Genomic DNA, 21,870 nt, shown 5'->3' with positions numbered 1-21,870 from the left:
TGTGTCCAGATTTGGTCTCTTCACTTCAAGAAAGTATATTCAAGTGCTAGAGGGAGTCCAGAGAAGGGCAACAGAGCTGCTCAAGTGTTTGGAGCACCAAGTCCTGTGAAGAATGGCTGAGGGAGCTGGGTTTGTTTAGCCTGGGGAAAAGGAGGCCCAGGGCGGATCTGATTGCTCTCTACAACTACCTGAAAGGAGGCTGTAGGCAGGTGGGGATCAACATCTCCCAGGCAACCAGTGACAAAACAGTGAGGAAATGGCCTCAAGCTGCACTAGGGGAGGTTTAGGTTGTTGACTACAGTGACTTCATGATGCTCGTATCCCCATTCATCTGTTTAGCCCAGAAATAAGTTTTACACCTTTAAGACTGCTTCCAAGAGCGAATGGGGGAGAGAAGAAGAGCGGAGTTTGTAATCAGGGACTGCACTTGCTCTCCCACATCCTCTCCCGGACTGTGCTCTCTGCAGCACAGACAGCAGGACAGAGCTCTCCTTTGCTTTTAGTTAGTTTTTAGCTAGCTGAGGCAGAGAAGTTCCCTGGACTGTAGCTTTTTCTTTTTCTTAGAACTGTTTAAACCTGCTCTGGACTCAAAACCTAGAGGAGCACTGGCAGATCACACCTGTGGGCCAGGCCTGGGCCACGTCATTTCCAGCACCAGAGGGACTGGTAACAAACAAGCCACAGCCCACCAAGGGGACTGTGAGTTTGCCATCTCTTTAGATTGGCAAGAGGGTTTATTGTTTAATATTATTCTTTTTTTTTGTGCTAGTGAATCTTTTCCTCTTAAAGAAACAATTTTTTTTCCACTTTTCTCCAGAGAAATCTTTTCTTGAAGCAGTTGGGGGAGGGCCCACTTGAATTTACTTTCTAGAAGAACCCCTTTAGAAGTTTTCTCCCAAATCTACCCTAAACCAGGAGAGCTGGACATCAGGTCTTCACAAAAGGGTGATTAGACCTGATTAGACCATTGGAATGGGCTGCTCAGGGAGGTGTTCAAGAAATTACTGGACACAGCACTCAGTGTCATGGTCTAGATGACAAGGTGGTGCTCAAAGGTTGGACCTGATGATCTCAAAGAAAAGATGGATTTGAGAGAAGAAGAATGAATAGATTTGAGGATTAAAAAGTTCCAGATGAATGCCAAATTTCACCATTATAAAACTAGCATATTTGGATGAAACTTTTTTCACAGATTACTAATACTCACACTATTAATACTCACGTTACTAATACAGATTAGTAATACTCACAGTCTTGAAGTTATGCATCATTGAAGCAACAGTGTGAGTAAGGGTTAAAGGTTAAAGTCTATTTTAAAATCCATTTTGAAATTGGAGAGCTAAAGAACAAACTCATGGTCACACAAACAGGCAGAGTGCATGCTCCAATACAGGCACCTCACCACAGAGGTTTATAATTTAGTCAAGGACGTATCATTTTTATTGTCAATACATTCCGTTTCTAATCCTTATTCATGTAATATCAGCAAACAAACACAGCAGTTTTGAATTCTTTACCATTAAATCTTGTTCCTAATTAGATGCAGCTACATGGAGTGGCAATTGCCCAAGAGAATTTATGAACTTGAGATGCAATTAAACCTTTTTCATTTCTATTTTGCTGTAATGTATGATACAGAGATCAGTACACAGAAAAAAAATCAGTTAGTGAAAAAAATAAAATGGAAATCTCAACTGCTGAGGCCCAAGGGAAACAGCTGAAAGGCAGGAGGTACAAATTAATTAATAGAAAGATAAATATTCACCTGAGGATAAAGCATTGGGGACGCTGCTCCTGGAATAGCATGTGGTAAGCTCTTTCAGCACAGGAAAAGATATGTGGGGGAAGTGAGGAACACAGTTTTCCAGAGTTACTTAAATAAAGCTGGGTGACCTAAAAATTGTAGAAAATTAAAATGATAAATACATTTCAAGACAGTTATGTTTTACCCCCTTTATCTTGGGCCTTTTATAAAGTTTTCTAAGCATTATGAACAGAATCTTTCTACATATAGAAGTGATACCTTTACAACAGCTATGAAGATCTTAATTACAGAAAATAGAGCTTTAAACACAGAAGGTCTAATTAAAATACAAAATGAAACATAACTAGAGGACTTAACAGTACTGCTTTGTGCATTAAGTAAAACAAAACCTAGTAAGCTACTTTTTAATGCCTTGCATTTACAGTTTTTTAATGTCTTGACTTGAAAATTTACAAGATGAAATATGAACATCCCATGAAAAGTTAAAGGAATAATTTATAAGCCACTTAATTTATTACATGACAGAGCACTCTCCTACAAATACTCTCTCTGCAATACAGAATAACATCTGACGCATATAGCTGACAACAGACACTACCCTTAAAGCCTGAGTAAATCCAATTATCTGTTATAGAAACCACTTATTTTTTAATTTTTTTTTTCCTAAGGATATCCTGATATATCACCCCTTTCTGTCCCATGCCTGTCTTATTTATTTATATTCTAAACTATTAAATCCTGGGTTATGTGCAACAGTGAAGCTGAATGAATGCGCCATGATAAATTCTCAGTCAGGCATAAAGGCTACCAGACAAAAAAAAAAAATTAAATCCACACCAATTCTTCAGGAATCATTTCAGAATGTCACAAAGTACAAAGAAAAACCTTCATACATGTATGCTCAATGCAAAATGTTGCAAGTTTAGATATTTTTCTAACATGAATTTCAAGAATGTATTTGTCACAAGTAAATTCTGCAGGAATGGAACAAAGCAGCATGACCACAGCTCAAGCACTTCCACAGTCACTAAGATAGCTTCAAAGTTGCACTTGCATGTTCCTTGTATAATGCTATCGTAATGTGTAGTGTAGTTGTACAGTGTATTTCCATGTAGGAATCCAACAATATTATCATCTAGCAATTGCATGGAATTTCATAAGGAGAAAAGTACATCAGTGTCCATTAATATGCGATTCTTTATGTCATCTCAGACTGAATAATTTCTTATAAAGTATTTTAGTAGTATTCTATTGAAACAAAGTGTGGGTAATCATTGCACAATAACAAAATTGTCTGTCAAAAAGTTCCGTACAGTATTTTTCAAAAGAAGAAGGAAACATAAAATGTTGCTGTTATTAAAAGATATATATGGTAATATTCTCGTTGCTTCATCCTTGTTTTAAAAATAGCATCTTGCTGAACACATGTTTGGATTCCTTTTCTTTTTGACAGCTAACAAACTACATACCTGAAACAAAAATGCTAACTAATGAGCCACATCATATAGCATGTCAGCATTTAGTGAGGAATTGACATCATCACTTTTTATTACTTTAATACATAGACCATCTAACACTTAGAGACTTTAAAACAACAACAGCTAAGCTGCTGCAGTAAACTGGAGCATTTCAAAAACAAAGTGGTTTTACAACCATGGTTTCTTGATCATCTGGGAAATACCTGCATAATGCACAACAGTGTGCAGATTACAAAGATGAAGTGAAAGCAATTATTATCCAAGGTCACCCAAACAATTACAGGACAAAGAGTGTCTCATGATGAATGTAATTAAATAGATCTATCACAGAGAACTAAAGATGCAGCAAACATTTTAATATGTAAACTCTTTCTCTTTACAGTTCTCTCTTAGTGCACAAAAGCATGTATCTAAGATAAAATACACAGTGAGAGGAAAAAATACCATCATCTAAAACCTTGGGGATGATGGATGATTTCCATTTCTAGAAATAAATTCAGACTCCCAACTTAGAATCTGCTGCTTCTACCATGAACATCACAGCATTTCTTTCTCTCAGATTTACTACTGTTACACACCAAGTCACATGACACAGCAAACAGTCACAAATTACAATTTGCTTACCAAATTTTTAACCCTTTATAATTCTTGTAAGTTAAATAGACATATTTGGACATTGCCTGTCAGGGAGGCTGAGCTCTGTGATCTCCGTGCATCAATGAGAATATAAGAGGGAAGGATAAATTAAGTTATACCAACACTGTATCTTTAAAATGGCTGGGTGAAGATGAAGGAGAGATCAAAACACTTGAATGCTTTCACATGGCTCAAACCTCCTTGCCCAAAGGCTGCCTGTGCCTGGCACAATCCCCCTCCCTGTGCCCGACCCAGGGCAGTGCTCAGTTGGTGCTCAGCACATTGCTCTCTGCAGTGCCCCAGATGAGGAGCCTGGCCACATTTCGAGCCTTTGTGCACCATCCAAGGTTGTTATCTCCATAATCATGCTTTGGAAAAGGGGGTGTGAACTCAACCACTGTTTGAAATATGCATCTATTTCTATAAGCTTGACTACAGCAGAAACCACCAAGGTCATCAGGAACTATTTTTAAACAATCAAAAGAGGTCCTGCTCATTGAACGTGTTATCAAAATGGCTGTCTTACCAAAAAGACACAGGAAAAAATAGTTGTATCTTGGAAGAAATTTTTAAGGTTTTGCTAAAATACTAACACTGAGATGCATCCCATTTAAAATGGGCATATACATTAAATAACTTTAGGGGTTTGACCAATCAAATGAACTATATGAATTGTGAAAAAATATTCACAAACTTTCATGAAGAGAATGCTTACCATGGTAGAATAAATAGGAAGTTCTTTAAATGGGTTAACAAGTAACAGTATATCACCAATGTAGGTCTGTAAAAAAAAAAAAAAATAATTGCTTTATTAAATAATAAGTTAAATTTTAAGGAGGTTAATGGCTTTCTTCCAAAAAGAAATCTCAACAAAGCCTCTTAAATCTAGCTAACAACATGCTAAACATAATTCATGAATTCTGAGCTTTTAACTCCACAGTTTGAATTTGGGATCTAAATTTACATTTTGAACAGAATTAATTAGTATTTTTTGTAATAAAATTTAATTCTTCCTAGCTGAAAATTATGCAGAGAAAAATTGCACTACATATATTATTCGTAGATTATTTGAAAGTTAATTTGTAACTTACCACTTGCTACACTATAAAAAATGTCACAGTATCACAGAAGCTGCTGATTTGGAAGGGACCCTCAAGGATCATCAAGTCTAAATCTTGGCATGCCTACCACATAGAAAAGCTCTTCAAGTGATTTTTTGTGGAATAGATGACATAATTGAGACATCCTATACTGGTTATCCAGAGCTGATACATTAAAATATGTTGCTTGTAGGGTAAGATGGAGCAATTGATACACATACAAGTCTTTATGCAAGTGTATGTGTACAGGAACATATAAGCATGCATCTAGAAAAGCTATCCTGACCATATCAGAAAGAGCAAATCATATATGATTGCACGTATGCAAGATTTTACTATTTCATATTTGGGGCTACCCTGGGTTGACTATAGTATGCTTTTATCCCCAATTGTCTGTTCTGTTTATACTGAATAATAAATTTTGCACGTTTAAGACTTGCTCCAGAGAGTGAAGGGGGGAGAGAAGAAGCGTGAAGTTTGTTTTCAGACACTGCACTCACTCCATGCCCCCACATGTCAACTCCTCCACATTCCTACTCCTAGACTGTTGTTTTCTGCAGATAAACAGCAAGACAGAGCTCTCCTTTGTTTTAGTTAGTTTTAGCTAACTGAAGCAAAGAAGTTCCCTAGACTATAGGGTTTTTTTTCCCTTTTCTTCAAACCTGTTTAAACCTGCTCTAGACTAAACACCCAGAAGAGTACTGGTAACAGGTGTGACCCCACCTGGAGCACTGCATCCAGCTCTGGGGTCCCAGCAGAGGAAGGACATGGACCTGTTAGGATAAAATGAGGGCCATGAAGATGATCAGAGGCCTGGAGCACCTCTGCTGTGAAAATACACTGAGGAAGTTGAGACAGTTAAGTCTGGAGAAGGCTCCAGGGAGGAGTTATAGCAACCTTCCAATACCTGAAGGGGCCTACAAGAAAGATAGGGAGGGACTCTTTATCAGGAATTGTAGTGACAGAATGGTTTGAAGCTGAAAGGAAAAAGATTTAGAATAGTTACTAGGAAAAAAAATCTTTACTGTGACAGTGCTGAGGCACTGGAAGAGGTTGCCCAGAGGATGCCCCGTGCCTGGAAATGTGCGAGGACAGGCTGGATAGAGCCCTGAGTTCAACATCTTCTACTGGAAGATGTCTCTGGCCATGGCTGGAGGGTTGGGACCATATGATCTTAAAGGTCTTTTCCAACTCAAACCATTCTACAATTCTAAACACTTAAGTGTAAGATTGTAGGCGACCTTGCTGCTATACATTTCACTCTACATAAATAGCTGCTGCTATTGGAATGCAAACATTGCCAGACTTCTCTCTGAAGAGGTCAGCTAGCAAAGCATCATGTGAACAGTTCCAGTGGTGTTGTCTTTTTCAAGAGGAAGCATTGTGATTGGGGAGGTGGGAAATATCATCTTTCATAGTAAATGTACAGGTTTTCTTCTAAAATGCATAATTTTATTTCCATTCTTTCACCCACGACTTCACTGTTGAGTTTTCCAATGGAATGAAACTTTATAAAACTTCAAAAGAACATGAACCAAGAAATGTTCAGTGCTAATGAGGACTTTGGCTTGGAAACGGAGCCCAAGGACTTTCCCTTCTAAGTCTAAGAACCAAGTCAAGATGGAAGCTTCTTCAGCACTGATGCTGACACTCTACAAAAGCACAGTGGCTGCTGTTGAGCAGAATACTAGTGATTGGTGCCTAAAAATTCTATTAAACTAAGAGAATTCCAGAGTAGAAGATTCTTTCAGGTAAAATCTTCAGTATCTTAAAATAAAAGGCTTCCTCTGTGGATCTTCATTAATTCAGTTTAAGTTATCTGGTATCTTTGAAAGTGAGATAAAGGAAAACAAATACTCATATAATGAGTATTTTTTAGCATTTGATCCATGAATCCAAACCCCAGAATTTTTTTTTACAATTGGATGTCATAACACCTAAAACTGAAGTTCCCACAATTTCAAATGGAGTCACAGCAACATAATGTTCCCCATACTGCTTTAGTCAAAATAGTGTAATCAACTTATAAATTTAAAAATAATATGCATATCTCACATTTACACTCCACTCAGCTGTTTAGTAATTTAGTAATAAGTTATGGGTAAGATATGGACAGGGATACAAAAATTTCTTTTGGTATCTTGATGATTAACACTACAATATAATTATTTCTCTGATGCTGGAAGAAATGAATAATTAAATCTCTCATGCAGAATTCTAAGCTTTTTAAATCTAAATTTCTTTTACATTTCCAGTAATCATGCTCTATTAAATTAACATAGCTTTGAAAATGGAAGGCTCTTTTGGTGGTTTGAGAAGGAAGATTACAAATCGTGGTGGTGCACTCCCACCCCAACCACACTGTGATCCGAGCAACCTTAAAACACTCATTCATGACAAGTGTTCATCAATGTTTACCAACTTACTTCCTCCATGAAATAAACAGACATAAATTGTATACAAACCGGTCTGAAGTGATATTATATTTTTTTTTTTCTCCTTTTCCTACACAAACCTGAGGAATTGCAGGGCTTGCACACACACATGCCCTCATCCATTTAAAACTAGCCATGAGTTTGGGGCAGGTTACTGTCCAGTAGTTATGATAATAATCCTATTTTTCCTATTCTCTCTTTGATCTTTTTTGAGAGCTTACTATTGATAGATGAATAGCAACTCACATATATCTGATTATTGTTGAAACGCTTCTGAATCTCATAAAGCAGGCTGCTGTCTGTTAGCTCACTCAGAGAAGCCAGGTCATCATTTGGAGCCGGAGGCATCAGCTTGATCTAGAAAACACAAATTAGAGAAATAAAGTAACTTCACAGTAAATCATTCTGTACCATAAAGTTCTAATTCTACAGTACAAACCAAGACCACTAGAATTTATGGGGAAAAAATGCATTAGGAAAGTGGAAAGTTGTGACTCCCAATAAATCCACATCATTAATCTTAATCAAGGGAAGAATATAAAAATTAATATCAATGTTATGGTATATAACTGTATGAGTGCGATGGGCTCTTAAGAAGATACCAGAGTGAAATTTGCAGTCCTTAAACTCATAAAGATTCTTGGATCAAAAGCAATTTTCCTGCTCTCTTCATTAAATGTTTATAGCAGAAGAAATCAAGAAATTAGTTACTGGACTTGTAACGTATTTCTTGAAATATTTAACGATGCTCTCAGACCACTCTTTATCATATGGGATTTGAAATTGTACATGAATTTTTCTTGCAGAATGGAAGTAAGGTAGTGAGAAATTGGAAATGTGTTGTTATGGAAACCAGAAGATAATCAGAAGAGCCCACTTTAGCGAAAACTGGTAAGTGAAATTGTTTAACACTTTTGAGATTGGGGTGAATAATATAAACTCTGCAAGTAAAAACCTAATGAAACAAAAAAGATTCCAAAAGACTGAGATAGGAGAGAGAAGAAAGAATCAACAATAATGGAAATTTGATTAAAGACAAAATAAAGACTGATACATTAAGCAGTGTGCTTATAAATAATAGTCTACACTTAAAATGGGAGACAGAAAAAAAAAGAATCAGTGATAATGGAAATTTGATTAAAGGCAAAACAAACACTGACACATTAAGCAGTGTGCTTTTAAATAATGGTCTACACTTAAAATGTAGTTTGATTGATTTTTTATCTCAGCAAAATAGTCAGAAACAGACAATTCTCACATGAACAGCAATAAAATTAAGTGGTTTGTTCAGAGTTTGCTATAATAACTTAGGGTCTATTTTGAGAATGGACAATCAAGATTAAACTTCTTTCTTCTATTGTTCTGCTTAAAATGAAGGCTCAGGAGAAAAGCAGACACTGTCCTTTTTTGGTGAACACATCCACACCTTCAGCTTTTGCAAGTGACAGGAGATCTGAGGCAGAAGCAGACTGGGAGATAGTGGAGGGAACATGGAGCATGCTTCTGCCATTCAATTCCAAGCCATTAATTTGAATCTGCTCTCAAAAAATATCCTTCCCAGATGAGAGGAAGATAAATTGAGGATATGATAAAATTCTGAAAATTATTCATACTGCTTTCTTTGTTTGGCAGCACAGATGTTGACAATAGTGATGCTCAAAGAACACCTTTTATCTAGGAAAAAAAAAAAAGCTAATACAAGTCAAGAAAGGTCCAAAAAAGTAATAACCAAAATAACCAAAAAGGTTATTAAAGTAGTCACTTCATCCCCATCTCTTATACTTCAAGTGATAAAAACCTACCTGGGAAATCATATTTTCTTACAGCTCTATTTCAGCATTTTTGCAATTAAAGAAACCCGAAGCATTATATAAATTTAACAGTTATTTCTTTCCAAACCAAAAAAGTTACAAGCTTTTTAAATTAAAAATGCATGTCTGAAATGTGTTAGGATGATTTTTTTCTTTTTGATCCCCCAAAAAAGGCCTAATCTGCATGCCATATTGCCTAAGAATGTGTGGTGTTTCTGACATAAAGCATGTGAAATATCATCCTGATATATTTCAATAATATATGAACATAAAATCCAAGTAATGACTCCACATATCCTATTGAAAAATTAAACAGAACATGATTACTTTGAATGTAGATTGAATGAAACTGGTAAGAATAAAGGACAACTCATTAGAAACACCCTATAATAGGATACCCAAAAGGCAGGAACAGCCGGAAGGGGTTGTTCAAAGATTTCCTTTGGTATCAGCACTAAATCTAAACTTTATTTCCCAAGTTGTGAAATTAAAAAATAATAATAATAAATGTGTTAAATTGATAAATTTCATCTTTGGAAACTAAAGTTTAAATATTGTTAAGACAAATACAGATATGAGACACATATACCGACGATTCATAATGCACAGCAAGTAGTAGAGAATACAATCCCTCTATTTCCAGGATCACAATTACATCAAAAGAAAAAATATTACATATTTTAGTTTGACAAAATCTAGAGATTCTTTACTTTCCTAAAATTTAACTGTTTAAGCAGTTTACTCTCTTTCCTTCATAAAAGCTAAAGCTTATTAAGCCCATGCCACCTTAAAAGTTGCATTAATTGTTTCCTAATGCAACCAGTCATTTAAAAAGCCACAGAAACACCATTTCTAACCTATCCCCTGGTAATGATAATTTCTCAGACAGGCCTCTTCCTATTCTTCCATGCTAGGGAACATGACTCCAAATTCAGCAACTACAGAAATTTTCTAGTTTTCACTGTTCCTAAAAAAACATAGGATAAATGCTCCTAGTTTGTTTAAAGCAGAATTTCAGACTGTTTCCTGCAGAAATTTCTCAAATAAAAGAGCTAAAAGAAATTCACCTTTAAATCTGCTCGCTTGTCTTTGAATTGTAACTTTTGTGGGAATTTCCACTGTACTAAACAGTAAAACAACAGGAGTGCTTTTGAAAATCTGCCGTGGGACTCTGAAGAGACTCAAGGTCATGGTGGACAATGAAATTATCAGCATAAAGAGATTTGTGTTTGTTAATTTTCATCTAGAAGATTGAAATTAATCTATTAATCTGATCAGTTTCTGTGTATGTTTTAGTGCACAAACTATAAAGCAAAATTTAGCTTAGAGATAATGAAAACCTCAATAATTTTGGCTAAGTTATATCAAAATTATTCAGGCAGAAAGAGGTATTTGTGTTCCTGTACACACTTCTGTTGAACATCTAGAAGCAAGCAATAGTCTTGGCAAGACTAAGCTAAATACTCCCCTCTCTTTTCCTGCAATTATAGGAGGATTCCTCCCTACAGGATTGCAAGCATTCACTTTTCTGACCAGCAGTGCTTGTCCCTTGGAATGGCACTTTCCATCAAATCACATCAGTCAGCAACATCAGAAACTGCACGACATGAAAACAAGATGTATGCCAAGTGCAAAACATGTTGTGGTATCTGCTGACTGGATAGGGAATGGAGCACTCCATAGGATTCCAGAGCTGAAGTTCTTTCACAGACTGACTCATATCATTTACATATGGATGCACTGATTGATCTCCTATGATCAAGCCATTCCTCTGAAACACATCCAAATAAAAAGCAGTGGAGCACGCATTCTTCTGCCAAGACAGAGATGCAGTTTCTTTGAACCAAGCATGGCTTAAATCAAACCAATATTTTGCTCCTTTGTTATGCTTCAAATTCACAGTAAATTATTTTTAATGGAAATGCTACCCTCCCCCATCTCTTGATTCTAAATTAGCTTTTTCTTTAACGGCTAAATATTTCTGGAATATATGTTTCCCAAATGCATGTAACAGAAAATAAACCTGTTTCACAAAAAAAAAAAAAAAGAAAAAAAAATCCAAACAAAACAAAAAAGAAACCAAACACAAAGAACAACCTAAAAAAAATTAAGTCCTAAACATTCAAACCTGGGACGTGTCAGATTTAGAAAGAGTAGATAATTGTCTCCTTTTGCATCCATCCTATATACTGAATGAGATTGTCCTCCTGTGGAGAAAACTGTAAAGTGTACCCAAATAATCAGTGCTGATACTCTAATGCATTATCACAAGAAAGGGAGTTAACACTGCAGCTGTAAATCTGGTAATTCCTAGCTTTGAACTACAGTCACTTTGCAACTTGATATTCCTTAGATATTCTTTTTGTTTTTTCAGTCTCCCAGTGTTTATTTTGTAACTCGAAGTTTGAGACAAGCACACGCTCTGGGCAGCACCACAGTTGTCCCTCCCCTGTTGCCATCCATGAATAGAATTTGAGGGGCTCTGAGCCCTCCCCACAGCCCCTGACCTGCCTCCAGTAGCTGGCAGGAAGCAGCTGTTCAATTTGCAGAGGAAACAGACAGACTGCAGGGAGTGGTCAAGGCGACAAGGCTCCACAGTGCACATGATAGTGCTGTATGGTGAAGGTAAAAAGTACTATGCTCTTCAGTTCATTAAGTTTACAATTTCCAGACCGAAGTGCTAATGAAAATTTCGAGACACTGCATGCTGTTACCTGCTCAAGTTTGGTTGTAGTGTTCACAGTGATATTTTCAGATGCACTGTCTTGAGATTGCTGCTTACATAAGCCTTTAGCTGCATCTTTGAACATGGTATCTTTCTCCAGCAAACTGTCTTGCTTGGCAATCGGTAAAGCCAGGGGATTGCTACAAAGAGAATCAATAAAGCAATTAGACTCCCACTGAGGATGACAGACAATCAAATGTGGGTGGCACAAGCACAGAACTGAGATACAGCTCAGGGCTGAAACACAAGCTCCTGGTCCAAGTACTGAAAAGAAATTGGTAAGAAATAAACTGTTCACATAGGCTGGTCTATTCCCAAAGACACAGAGCAACATACTTTGATTTAAAATTCACCTTTATGCATGTCTTCTCTGAAGCAGAATTGAGCAAACCAAAGTGAATATGCATGACTCTGCTTTTGAGGGCACTAGGTTGGCAAATCAATAGCCAATTTTGCAACTGAATTAAAAAAGCACAGTTAAACTACACAACACTATTTTGAAAAATAGTATGTTTAAATGTAACAATACATATGCTGCCACTGCAGTTATTAAAATTATATTCCATCACTTTTTAGCTTACTTTTAATCCGGTAATATCTAAGATACATTTTATGACCGGAAGCTGCTCTGAAATTGTGCTAAGGTAAAAATAACCAAGCAAACAAGAAAGCAAATAGCAGACTCCTGAAATTACTTGAACAATGTGCAATGCTCTTCGTCCACATAAGAGTTAAAACTATTATACACATGGATTTGTTTTCCCTACTGGCAGTTCCGACAATTTGAACTTCTGAAAAATAACAATGCCAAAATCTTAGATGATTTTTCTGAGTTTTACATCCAAGGAATTAGCAAGGAATCAGCTGCAGGAGTTGAGAATACAAGTATCTTAAAAAATAACAGTCTGGATTCTGACAGTGCAAATGAGACAATCTCATGGAGTGTACATCAGCCCCTTGCCAAAATGCGTACATTTGAAAGTAAATGTGGACTCAATATGGGACTTAAAATAAATCTCATATTTACTCTCATTTACTTGAGTTTAATCACTGATTATTAAAAAAACCATGATTATACACTTAACTGAAATGAATACTCATAGCTAACATTGATGGCAACTTGGGATAAGAGCTGCTCTTGGAAACAGAACTGAAATGCACACATCATTTTAGAAATAAAGTATAAAACACTTTCTAGACAGAATTAATTGAAAAACAAGATAAAGTCGTTTCCCACGGAATAAAAAATAGACAAACAAAAGTTTTCATGAAACTGTCAGTCTGCAAATATTAAAAGAATTAGCTTAACCATTTTATAATGAAATATAAATGATTTTTTTGCCTCAAGATGTTTTGCTTCAGACATTTAAATGTAAAATATCCAGAAGAACATTGGTGAAAATAAAAGTTTATATTTACTGCTTAGATTCACCATAGATAATTTTGTGACAAATTTACCAAATGTCACGTGGACAAATGATCTACCCTCATTTTTTTTTTTTCAGTTTGAATTGCAGAGCAGAACTTGGCAATTAGAATAAGACATATCAGTGATTAGACTGTAGAAGAAATTAAACACCTGTGACACAAATATAAATGACAAATACTAATTCACATTTTGCCCAGATTCAGAATTGAACAAAACATAATTAAATATGAAGTTTTCTTTCTGAGTTACCATACGCTACTCTCCAAAACTGCTCAAATTTCTTTAATTACAGACAAAAAAAGATTGTAAGAATAGTGTAAGCAAAATTCAAAGCACTGCCACTTATATATTTCTTAATATTCATGTCATGTTTCTTTTAAATTGTGAAGATCAAGGATTTCTTTGCTGTCAAGTTGAACCTTACCCATTCAGTCTTGCCGTTTTCTGGTAACTTACACAAAATGCATAAGAAACACTTCCTAAAATTCAGCTATAAACTCCTCACAACCAAATTAACCTTTCAGGTGTTTCAAAAGAGAATGAGGATGTAAATCACAGAAAAGTGTAGGGGTAAATGAGTGCCTACTGTTTTGGCAGATGCATTTTGAACTTAAGAGGACAATAATAACGTAATTCAACAGGCACATTTCATGTACTGATGCACACAAGAATAGCCTTTAAATTATGTACATTTATGAGATATTAGGACTTCATGTGATAGAAAGGATGACATGTAATTAGTATTAAAAAAGGGAATGCTTCTGTGAAAGAAAAAAAATATAACAATTACTCTGACGGTTCATTATAATTCAGGTTCAAGAAGAGAGTATGAAAAATAACATGAATTAAAATGTTTCCAGAAAACACTGGCTTTTTAGGAAAGTATTTCTACTAGTTACAACACTAACTCGAGCAACGCCTCTGCTGAATGCTCAACTATAGAACAGTGCAAGGGAAGATTTTATGCTAATGTAGGGAAGTAGATTAGCATGAACTGTCTTCTTTTATGAAAATTAATGGATAATTAATAAATAATTAACCACAAAGGAAGACTTATGCCAAAATAATGTTGCACAGTAGACAAGAAGAAGTGTTATCTAGGGAAATATTATTCAAACATGGTAGGACTTTCTACTTGCCTATCTGACTGGAAAAAATATTGAATGTTTTATGAAAGAACAGTGATTTTAATTTTTATGCAAAGAAGCCTTCATTTATGGTTAATTGTGTATTCTTATTGGACATTTTTTAAGATAAAGTGAGATGTTTTTAAGTTGCTGTCCTCTACCATGTCATTTAAAAAGAGAAAAAAAAAAAGAAATCATATGAAATGTAAGAGCTGACAATCAAATAATTGGAAGTTTTACCATCAATATTGGAAGCACTTGGGCACCTTCTAATTTGATAAGAGAATTATATAAAGGCAGAATCTTCTGCAGTAATATTGTCATGGGTCCTTTGAGCTTATAGCTTTTGTTGGAGAAAATTTCTGTAATCTTCCACAGGCAATTCTGAGATGCTTTAAACAATTTCTAAGCTAGCTGACACCTGTACAGTGCATAATCTCTGAAATTTCAGTCTAAAAAACTTCTTAAAGTTACATAAACGAACCTTCAGAATAGATTAAATATTACAAGAGTGTTTGAAAACACTAAAATAATTAAAAGCCAAGTGCTACATAAATGGTTACATAGAAACAAATTGAAATGTAAGAAAAATTTAATCTCTTTTCTGTTTTGCTGTCTTGAACTTATCTATTTCAATTTTATTTCACATTCTTGTGCTGATTTTGAAACACATCATTACTATAATTAATATTTACATAAACATGCATCAGAAAATATACAATGTGATTAAGTTAGCATTACTTTGAGAGCAAGTCCTTAATCAAAAGATTAATTAAGATTAAGTATCACTACCTAGATGAGGGCACTATCCGTGCCCTACAGGCAGATGTACAAGTGTAGAAGTACAGCGATCATTGTGGCCATAGCAAGAGCCTGAAGTCACTTTTAAACACCTATGGCCAATTTACTGTTCTGAACTGGAAGCTGTGTCAATTAATGTATTCTGTGCTGGTATTTTTGCCAGTGGAGTAACAAATTTTCTTTTGACTGTACCATTAGAATTAAGACTGGCAAAACTTTCCAGCATAGACCTAAGGTTTGCTGCAATGGTCAACCTTCAAAAACTTCATGACATTACTAAAATTCTGTCCTTCAGATAATTTACTTGGTCAATTATGACCAAGGAACTATGCTGGAGCAGGTATGGCCTCAAAGGTGCTGCAGCTTTTGGAGGCCCAGTATAAAGCACAAGAAAATAGCAAGACAAGAGGAGTGACAAAAAGAAATAACTGCAACCCTGCCCTGTTCCACACACACCTCACTGATGAGATTGAGTGCAATGCAGAAATCCAGGTTTGCTTGATAGCAACATATTTCAAATATACTGACTACTAAATTCTGCTTCCTCTCCTGTCTTTGAATTCATTTCTTCACAGTGTTCTTCCAGAAATCAATGCTGTAATTTAAATTTCAACCAGCAAAACTAGATTTGCTGACAGAACACATGCTATTTATAATTGTTTGTTCATTGTTTTTGAGTCTGCTTTTGAATATTGCTTTCTTCTGAGAAATGGCCACAAAGCAATATGGCCACGACACAGAGTTACTAGGAACTATTGTAAAACTTTCTACCTCAGATTACTTTTTTACATCTAGAGAATTGGTGAAGAATGCATGCAATATACAACGAAGCAAAGGTATATGTGGATCATTATTGTGCACTCCTCTTCAGCACTAAAAAATTGGTTTGGTACACAAGAACAGCATAGATATTTATCTTCAAACTAGCATAGTACATATCTCTCTACAGACACTTAACAGAGCATGAAGGATGAAACTCTGTTTTCAACACTAGCCATTGGGTAAAAAAAAAAAAAAAAAAAAAAAAAAGTTGAAACCAGGCATCTAGCCTGCCTCTCTAACAGGAAGCATGGATTAACACCTCTCTGCGAAGGTTTTGGGTTTCACAATTATAAGCATGATACTGTAGAGCTGAGATAACTAACTTTGAGATGAAACCTGAGTTTCAGACACTATAAATTAAGGTTAGAGGATTTATAAGTAACATGTGTGGTATAGTTTACCAACAGTTTTCCATATTCAGTAGTGATAGCTGGGACACTCATGGGCAAAATACATCAATAATTTTGCCTTCCAAGAATGCTTCCATCTCAGAATAGCTAATTGGCCAGCTGATACTTTGCTGCACTGATAGCAGAACGGAGAAGTGGGTACTGCAAAGCTCTGTCTATTGAAGTCACTAAACCCAAGACTGCTAAAAGTCTCAACAACATGCCACAGTGGCATTACTCCAAGCTTACTGTATCCTAATAATGCCCCCCTGGCTATGGGCAAAGGATCACTGCCAAAGTCAGTGCACAGAGCTGAACAGGGCTTTGGCTTCACCTGGTGCTGTATTCTCATGCAAGCACCACTAACTAGCTGCAGTCCCACACTCAGATACGTTGACAATAGAAGCTAAACTCATCAAATTCTACACATATATCAATTTTCTATGGTTTTTTTCTTTTTCAAAATTTCCAGTGAAGGCTTTTACACAGGGCAGGTTGCATTATGTCATATAAAGAGTTACTATATGGAAAACTCTCAAAAATTAGCTATCTCAGTCTATGCATTACAGGAAGGGAATAGTAGAGAAACAATATTTTCAGACCACTTAAAATATGTGCAGGTCATGTCTTCCAGAGGTTAATGAGTGTTATCACTAAAACCAGTATACAGTACAATATGTGCACCACAGTACAAACTCCTAGAATATAAAACACATGGAAATGCATCATCTAAATACAAGAATGATTACTAAGTTTTCAAAGTCTCCAAAACCTCTATGAATAATTTTTGCTAGACATCATTACATAGGTACAAGTGTGATCTACCATCTACTTCTAATATTACAATATATCAATAATTAAAAATTAAAGCTTTACACTTTAGAATCTAAAGGCTTAGTTTCATGCCTCAAGATTAAAATTTTCCATTTAAAAGACAGTTGAAGGCCACATAAATTTGAGGAGTATGATTTATGTTATTGAAACAGCGGGTCAGACTACAGGACTGCTTATTTCGTAAGGAGTTACCAAGCATGAAAAATTAGTAATTTCATAAACATTAGTATCATATACCCAGCTACATGTATTAATGGCTACAAATCATGAAGCAGAAACAACACACTGCGTTTACCATCCATGAAATATTCAATCTTTACTAAATAACAGTATATCCCATGGAGTTCTGAATTTAACAGATTGATCATTTCATGACAGTTGCTCACCTCTTCCGATTTTTAATGTATCCAAACACATTTTGCAGCCATAACTACTATGAAATGGAAGCATATATACCTTATCAGTCTCTCTGTAAGGGGTTATTGTTTTCTTCACACACTCTTTGGTGATTACTACAGAAAAATTAGTATCAGTGTTTTGAAAAATTATGCAACTAACAAATACATACTTCCAATATACGGCAACTGCATACTGTACAACAACACTATTTGTAACTTTTAAAATTCCCTGGATCACAGTATCTGGAAATCAGAATTTGAAATATCAGTATGTCTTGTACTGCCATAAAACAGCCAGTTGTGCTTCATACCTATTGTACATATCTTTTCACATACCATGGCGATATTTTTAAATATTAAATATCATATTAATATTAATATTACATATAATATTAATATTATAAATTCACAAGGAAATAAAAAAGTATAAAAATTTACAATTTAAAACACAAATTGACTCTTCAATATTGAGTTTTAAGTCACCACTGTTAAATGCTACTTGATTCCACTTGAATTTTAAAAATTCACATCTAAATATAAATTTGTAAATATAATTTTGACCATTATAATTTCATTTGCAAGCACATAATTGATTTTTCTCTTTTCAGGACTTTTCCTTGCTTCTCTCATAGGCAATGACAGTTTTACTTACACTACACCCATCTAACTTAACAAGAGGATGTTCAATTTACCGTATTAACCTCTAATAACTCTGCTAAGGCAAACCCAGGTCATTTCTGCTGGCAATTATAATAATATATTTTATCATTAATAATCTATAATTATAAACCCATGGGTGACAAAAAGATATGAGAGACAGAAATGCAAAAGATTATTCAGGAGATTTCAAAAAGGAGTTACTTGATCCATCAAATCACACAATCACAGAATGGCTGGGGGTGAAAGGGACTTCCTAGAGGGCACCTGGTCCATTCATCCTGCTCAGGCAGGGACATGTAAAGACAGTTACCCAGGACCATGTCCAGATGAGATTTAAATATCTCCAAGCACACACAGCTAGGACTCACAGATTGAGAGATATGGTTCAAAGGATAATCTGACTGCAGGGAATTGCTCTGTAACACCACCAGCACTTACTTACAGTTTATTGGAAATTGTGGGCAAATCATGGATGATCTCTTCATACGGCTCTTCTTGAGACAGAGTAGAAGCAGCTAAAGGGTCTTTCATTTTTTGCTCCCAAACAAGTTCAGCCTTCAGAAGCATTTCCTCAATAAAATCAGAAGCTGCAACATCTAAGACATTGGAACATCAAGATATCAGACAAGAAAATGGTGCAGAAAAGCTCCTTTGAATTAAAATCTCTAGATCAGATTAAGACTAAACATGTGGCTAGACAACACAAAAGGAATTACTCAGATATCAATCATAAAATAATACTTGAAATTACTGGGAAAACAAAGGCAAAGTAAATTCAGTACAGAATTAAGTTGTCATATGCAAAACCTCAAAACTATTCTTGCTGTGTAGCAAATCGAAGTATTCGATAATTTACGGGACTTCAGGAAAAACAATACAACCCTTTTCAACACTTTATTCCTGAGAAAACATGCACTTAAATCCTTCTAAAATGTTTTACATTTCTACAAACTAGATTTATATGTTCTATACATATAGAAGTTCTGAAAACAGTTCTGTTTGCAGACCAGAAAGACAGTTAACTCAACTGTGTTAAATACCTACTAAATATGGCTAGCTAACTGCATTGTTAGTTTATCTGAGTTTAGTTCACAGCCTTTTTTACAAATAAAAACCCTATCTAACCACAAACAACACTTCTAGGGTTAAGTGTCATGAAGTTCCCTGTATTTGTAGGCAGTACAGCACTTGAAGCATAACATATTTTGCTTTATTATGCAAAGGAAGTTTCACCCATAATCTGACAGGAAGTTTCTATTATCTACATTACTAAGTTCCATCTTCATTTTTTCCTAGACGCAGAATGTTGCACAACCATGTGTTTCTTCTTTTCCACACTGCTAGCTAGCTCTAGTGACATCAGCTCTGCTTTGATCTCTGTATTAGACCAGCTGATCTGAAGTCCCTTCCAGCCTATCAGAGTCTACAATTCTATTGCCTTTAGAGCCAGTGCTTCGGCTCCCTGTTGCTATCCGGTTTAAGAATGTGCCTTAAGCAATAAAAAGGGGCAGCCACACTTCAAAACTAGGTTTTGAATTTGTTTTCAGACAATAGCCATAGAAATTCCAGCTCAAGAGGCCATGTACTATAAGCAGTTGAGACAGAAAGAAACTCAGTGAGAAGTCACCAAAAATGTGTAAATGCAGCTACTACCAAGGCACAGAAGAACTCTCAAGTAAGAAACATAGCTAAAAATAAACAGGGAATGAAACAAGTGGAAGGACATGCTGTCATTTGATATGATACCACGACCAGCAGTTTTCAGCAATGTGTGTAAGAATGTACGCACGTGTATGAGTATATAACTCTACACACTAAATAAACTACAGCTAACACAGCAGGAAGGAAAGAAAACAGTGTCACAATAGCTAATACATACACTATGTACATGGATTTTCACCTACCTGAAGGCTTTTCATTATTGCAGTTAAGAAGATTGGGGTCTGCCTGGTGCATCAAAAGCAGCTTCACGAGATTGGTCTAAAATGGGCAAAACCAGAGGTGTTTGAAATGGGAGAAGTAGGACAGGTGCCTGTCACTCAGTTTATTCCTTCCTTCCTGCACTATCTGAAATCATATGATAAACCACAGGCAGTACTTCCCAACCCCCACCTTCTTCAGCTACTAAAAATATTTCTATAAATCACAACAGCCAGAGTAAAATTCAATTATCCTACAATTTCGGGATACCCTCGGCAAAACTCCACCCCCAAATCACCTTCCACACACACCTGTGTAAACAAATTCACAAAGGAAAAAATCTACCACCCATCACCACCTGTTAAGACTTAGATCACAAATATTTCTTTGTTCCTAACTAATCCAACAACTGTGTGCCAGCACTGACAGAGGGGTCCGACTCACAGCCACCACCACAGAAGTAAATCTGTTCTCAGTCAGAAGCAGAAATTGGCCCAATTATCTTATGTTTACCAAAATCATCTAATCTATTAGTTAAGGTAAAAATTCTAGCCCAGTAGGGGAGGGAAGAGTATCATATAATGAAAAAGTCTAAAACATATTTTTCAATTCCTGCAAGGAACTGTTTTTAGTGAGTTCTTCTATGGCTGCACCTAAGTCTTTAGAGATACTTTCCCATCAAAGGCTGTAGCAATGTCTATCCTGATAAACTGCTCAGAAATGGGTGAAAGGCTGCATAAGGAACAAAAAATACTTCTAGAATATGAATGTAGAGCCCAACTAAATGACAGACCTATATGCATTTTTGAATACATGTTAAAGCAAATAGAATGTATAATACAAGTGTAACCCACAGGAGAGACAAGGATGAGCACAGGGGGAAAAATGCTGTGAAGGAAAGAGAAGAACACCACATCTATAGATAAATGAGACCTGACCTGGAAGTCAGCTAAGGGAAAGGATAGCCATTTGGCATAAATGCAAGCAATAAATAAAGAAATAAACAAATAGGAAAGAAGTCATTGCAATAAAAAAAAATCAATTTGGATTCAGTGCACAGAAGGAAAATTACTGGAAAATACCATGATAATAAGGAATTCATTAAATGCAAAGAAAACCCCAAGCTTCAAATCATAGAAAACTAAGAAAATATTGTTGAAGATTTCTATAAAATAAAAAGATCTTGCCCTCCTCAGATTTCTAATGATGGCTTTTTTTTTCTTGCAATAACAGCAGAAAATTCAGCAAATTCCAAGAAGTGGGGAAGCCATAACAGGTTTATTTCCAAATCCAATTAGCCCTGCTTTCCACTGAGAAATCGCAACTCACGTAAAAATATACACATATATATGTCTTTATTAGGAAAAAAAGGAACATGCTTAGTTATGGATCTATTGAATGAACTCTGAAAAGTGGTAGTAATTGTATTAGAGGAAGTAGGCTTTGAATGCATTTTCAGTTTAGGAAAAATACACAGCTTTTTTGAGTTACCAAAGGTTTGGATTTATATCACAAGAAATACCATGCTCCAATATCAGTG

General features: G+C 35.6%; 1 protein-coding gene and 1 long non-coding RNA gene across 11 annotated transcripts in view; one reads left to right on the top strand and one right to left on the bottom strand.

The window, feature by feature from the left end:
* Positions 1-21,870, bottom strand: part of MYO16 (myosin XVI) — a 365,514-nt gene that overhangs the window by 163,025 nt on the left and 180,619 nt on the right. For all 10 annotated transcript variants that reach the window (XM_064407780.1, XM_064407778.1, XM_064407774.1 and 7 more), the window contains 6 exons: positions 20,315-20,390; positions 18,853-19,006; positions 11,940-12,090; positions 7,661-7,771; positions 4,595-4,660; positions 1,766-1,893 (listed from right to left, as the gene is read on the bottom strand). In XM_064407780.1, the coding sequence (XP_064263850.1) occupies positions 1,766-1,893; positions 4,595-4,660; positions 7,661-7,771; positions 11,940-12,090; positions 18,853-19,006; positions 20,315-20,390 (686 nt within the window). The remainder of the gene's footprint in view (positions 1-1,765; positions 1,894-4,594; positions 4,661-7,660; positions 7,772-11,939; positions 12,091-18,852; positions 19,007-20,314; positions 20,391-21,870) is intronic.
* On the top strand, positions 6,462-8,918 carry LOC135293524 (uncharacterized). The gene is made up of 3 exons (XR_010355630.1): positions 6,462-6,730; positions 8,221-8,305; positions 8,792-8,918. It is a non-coding gene; the product is annotated as an uncharacterized LOC135293524 (long non-coding RNA).

This window comes from Passer domesticus, chromosome 2 (genome assembly GCF_036417665.1).
Source record: "Passer domesticus isolate bPasDom1 chromosome 2, bPasDom1.hap1, whole genome shotgun sequence".
In the NCBI taxonomy this organism is placed as follows: domain Eukaryota; kingdom Metazoa; phylum Chordata; class Aves; order Passeriformes; family Passeridae; genus Passer; species Passer domesticus.
The sequence above is the reverse complement of the archived record's forward strand: the minus strand, read 5'-3'. Positions and strand labels throughout refer to the sequence as shown.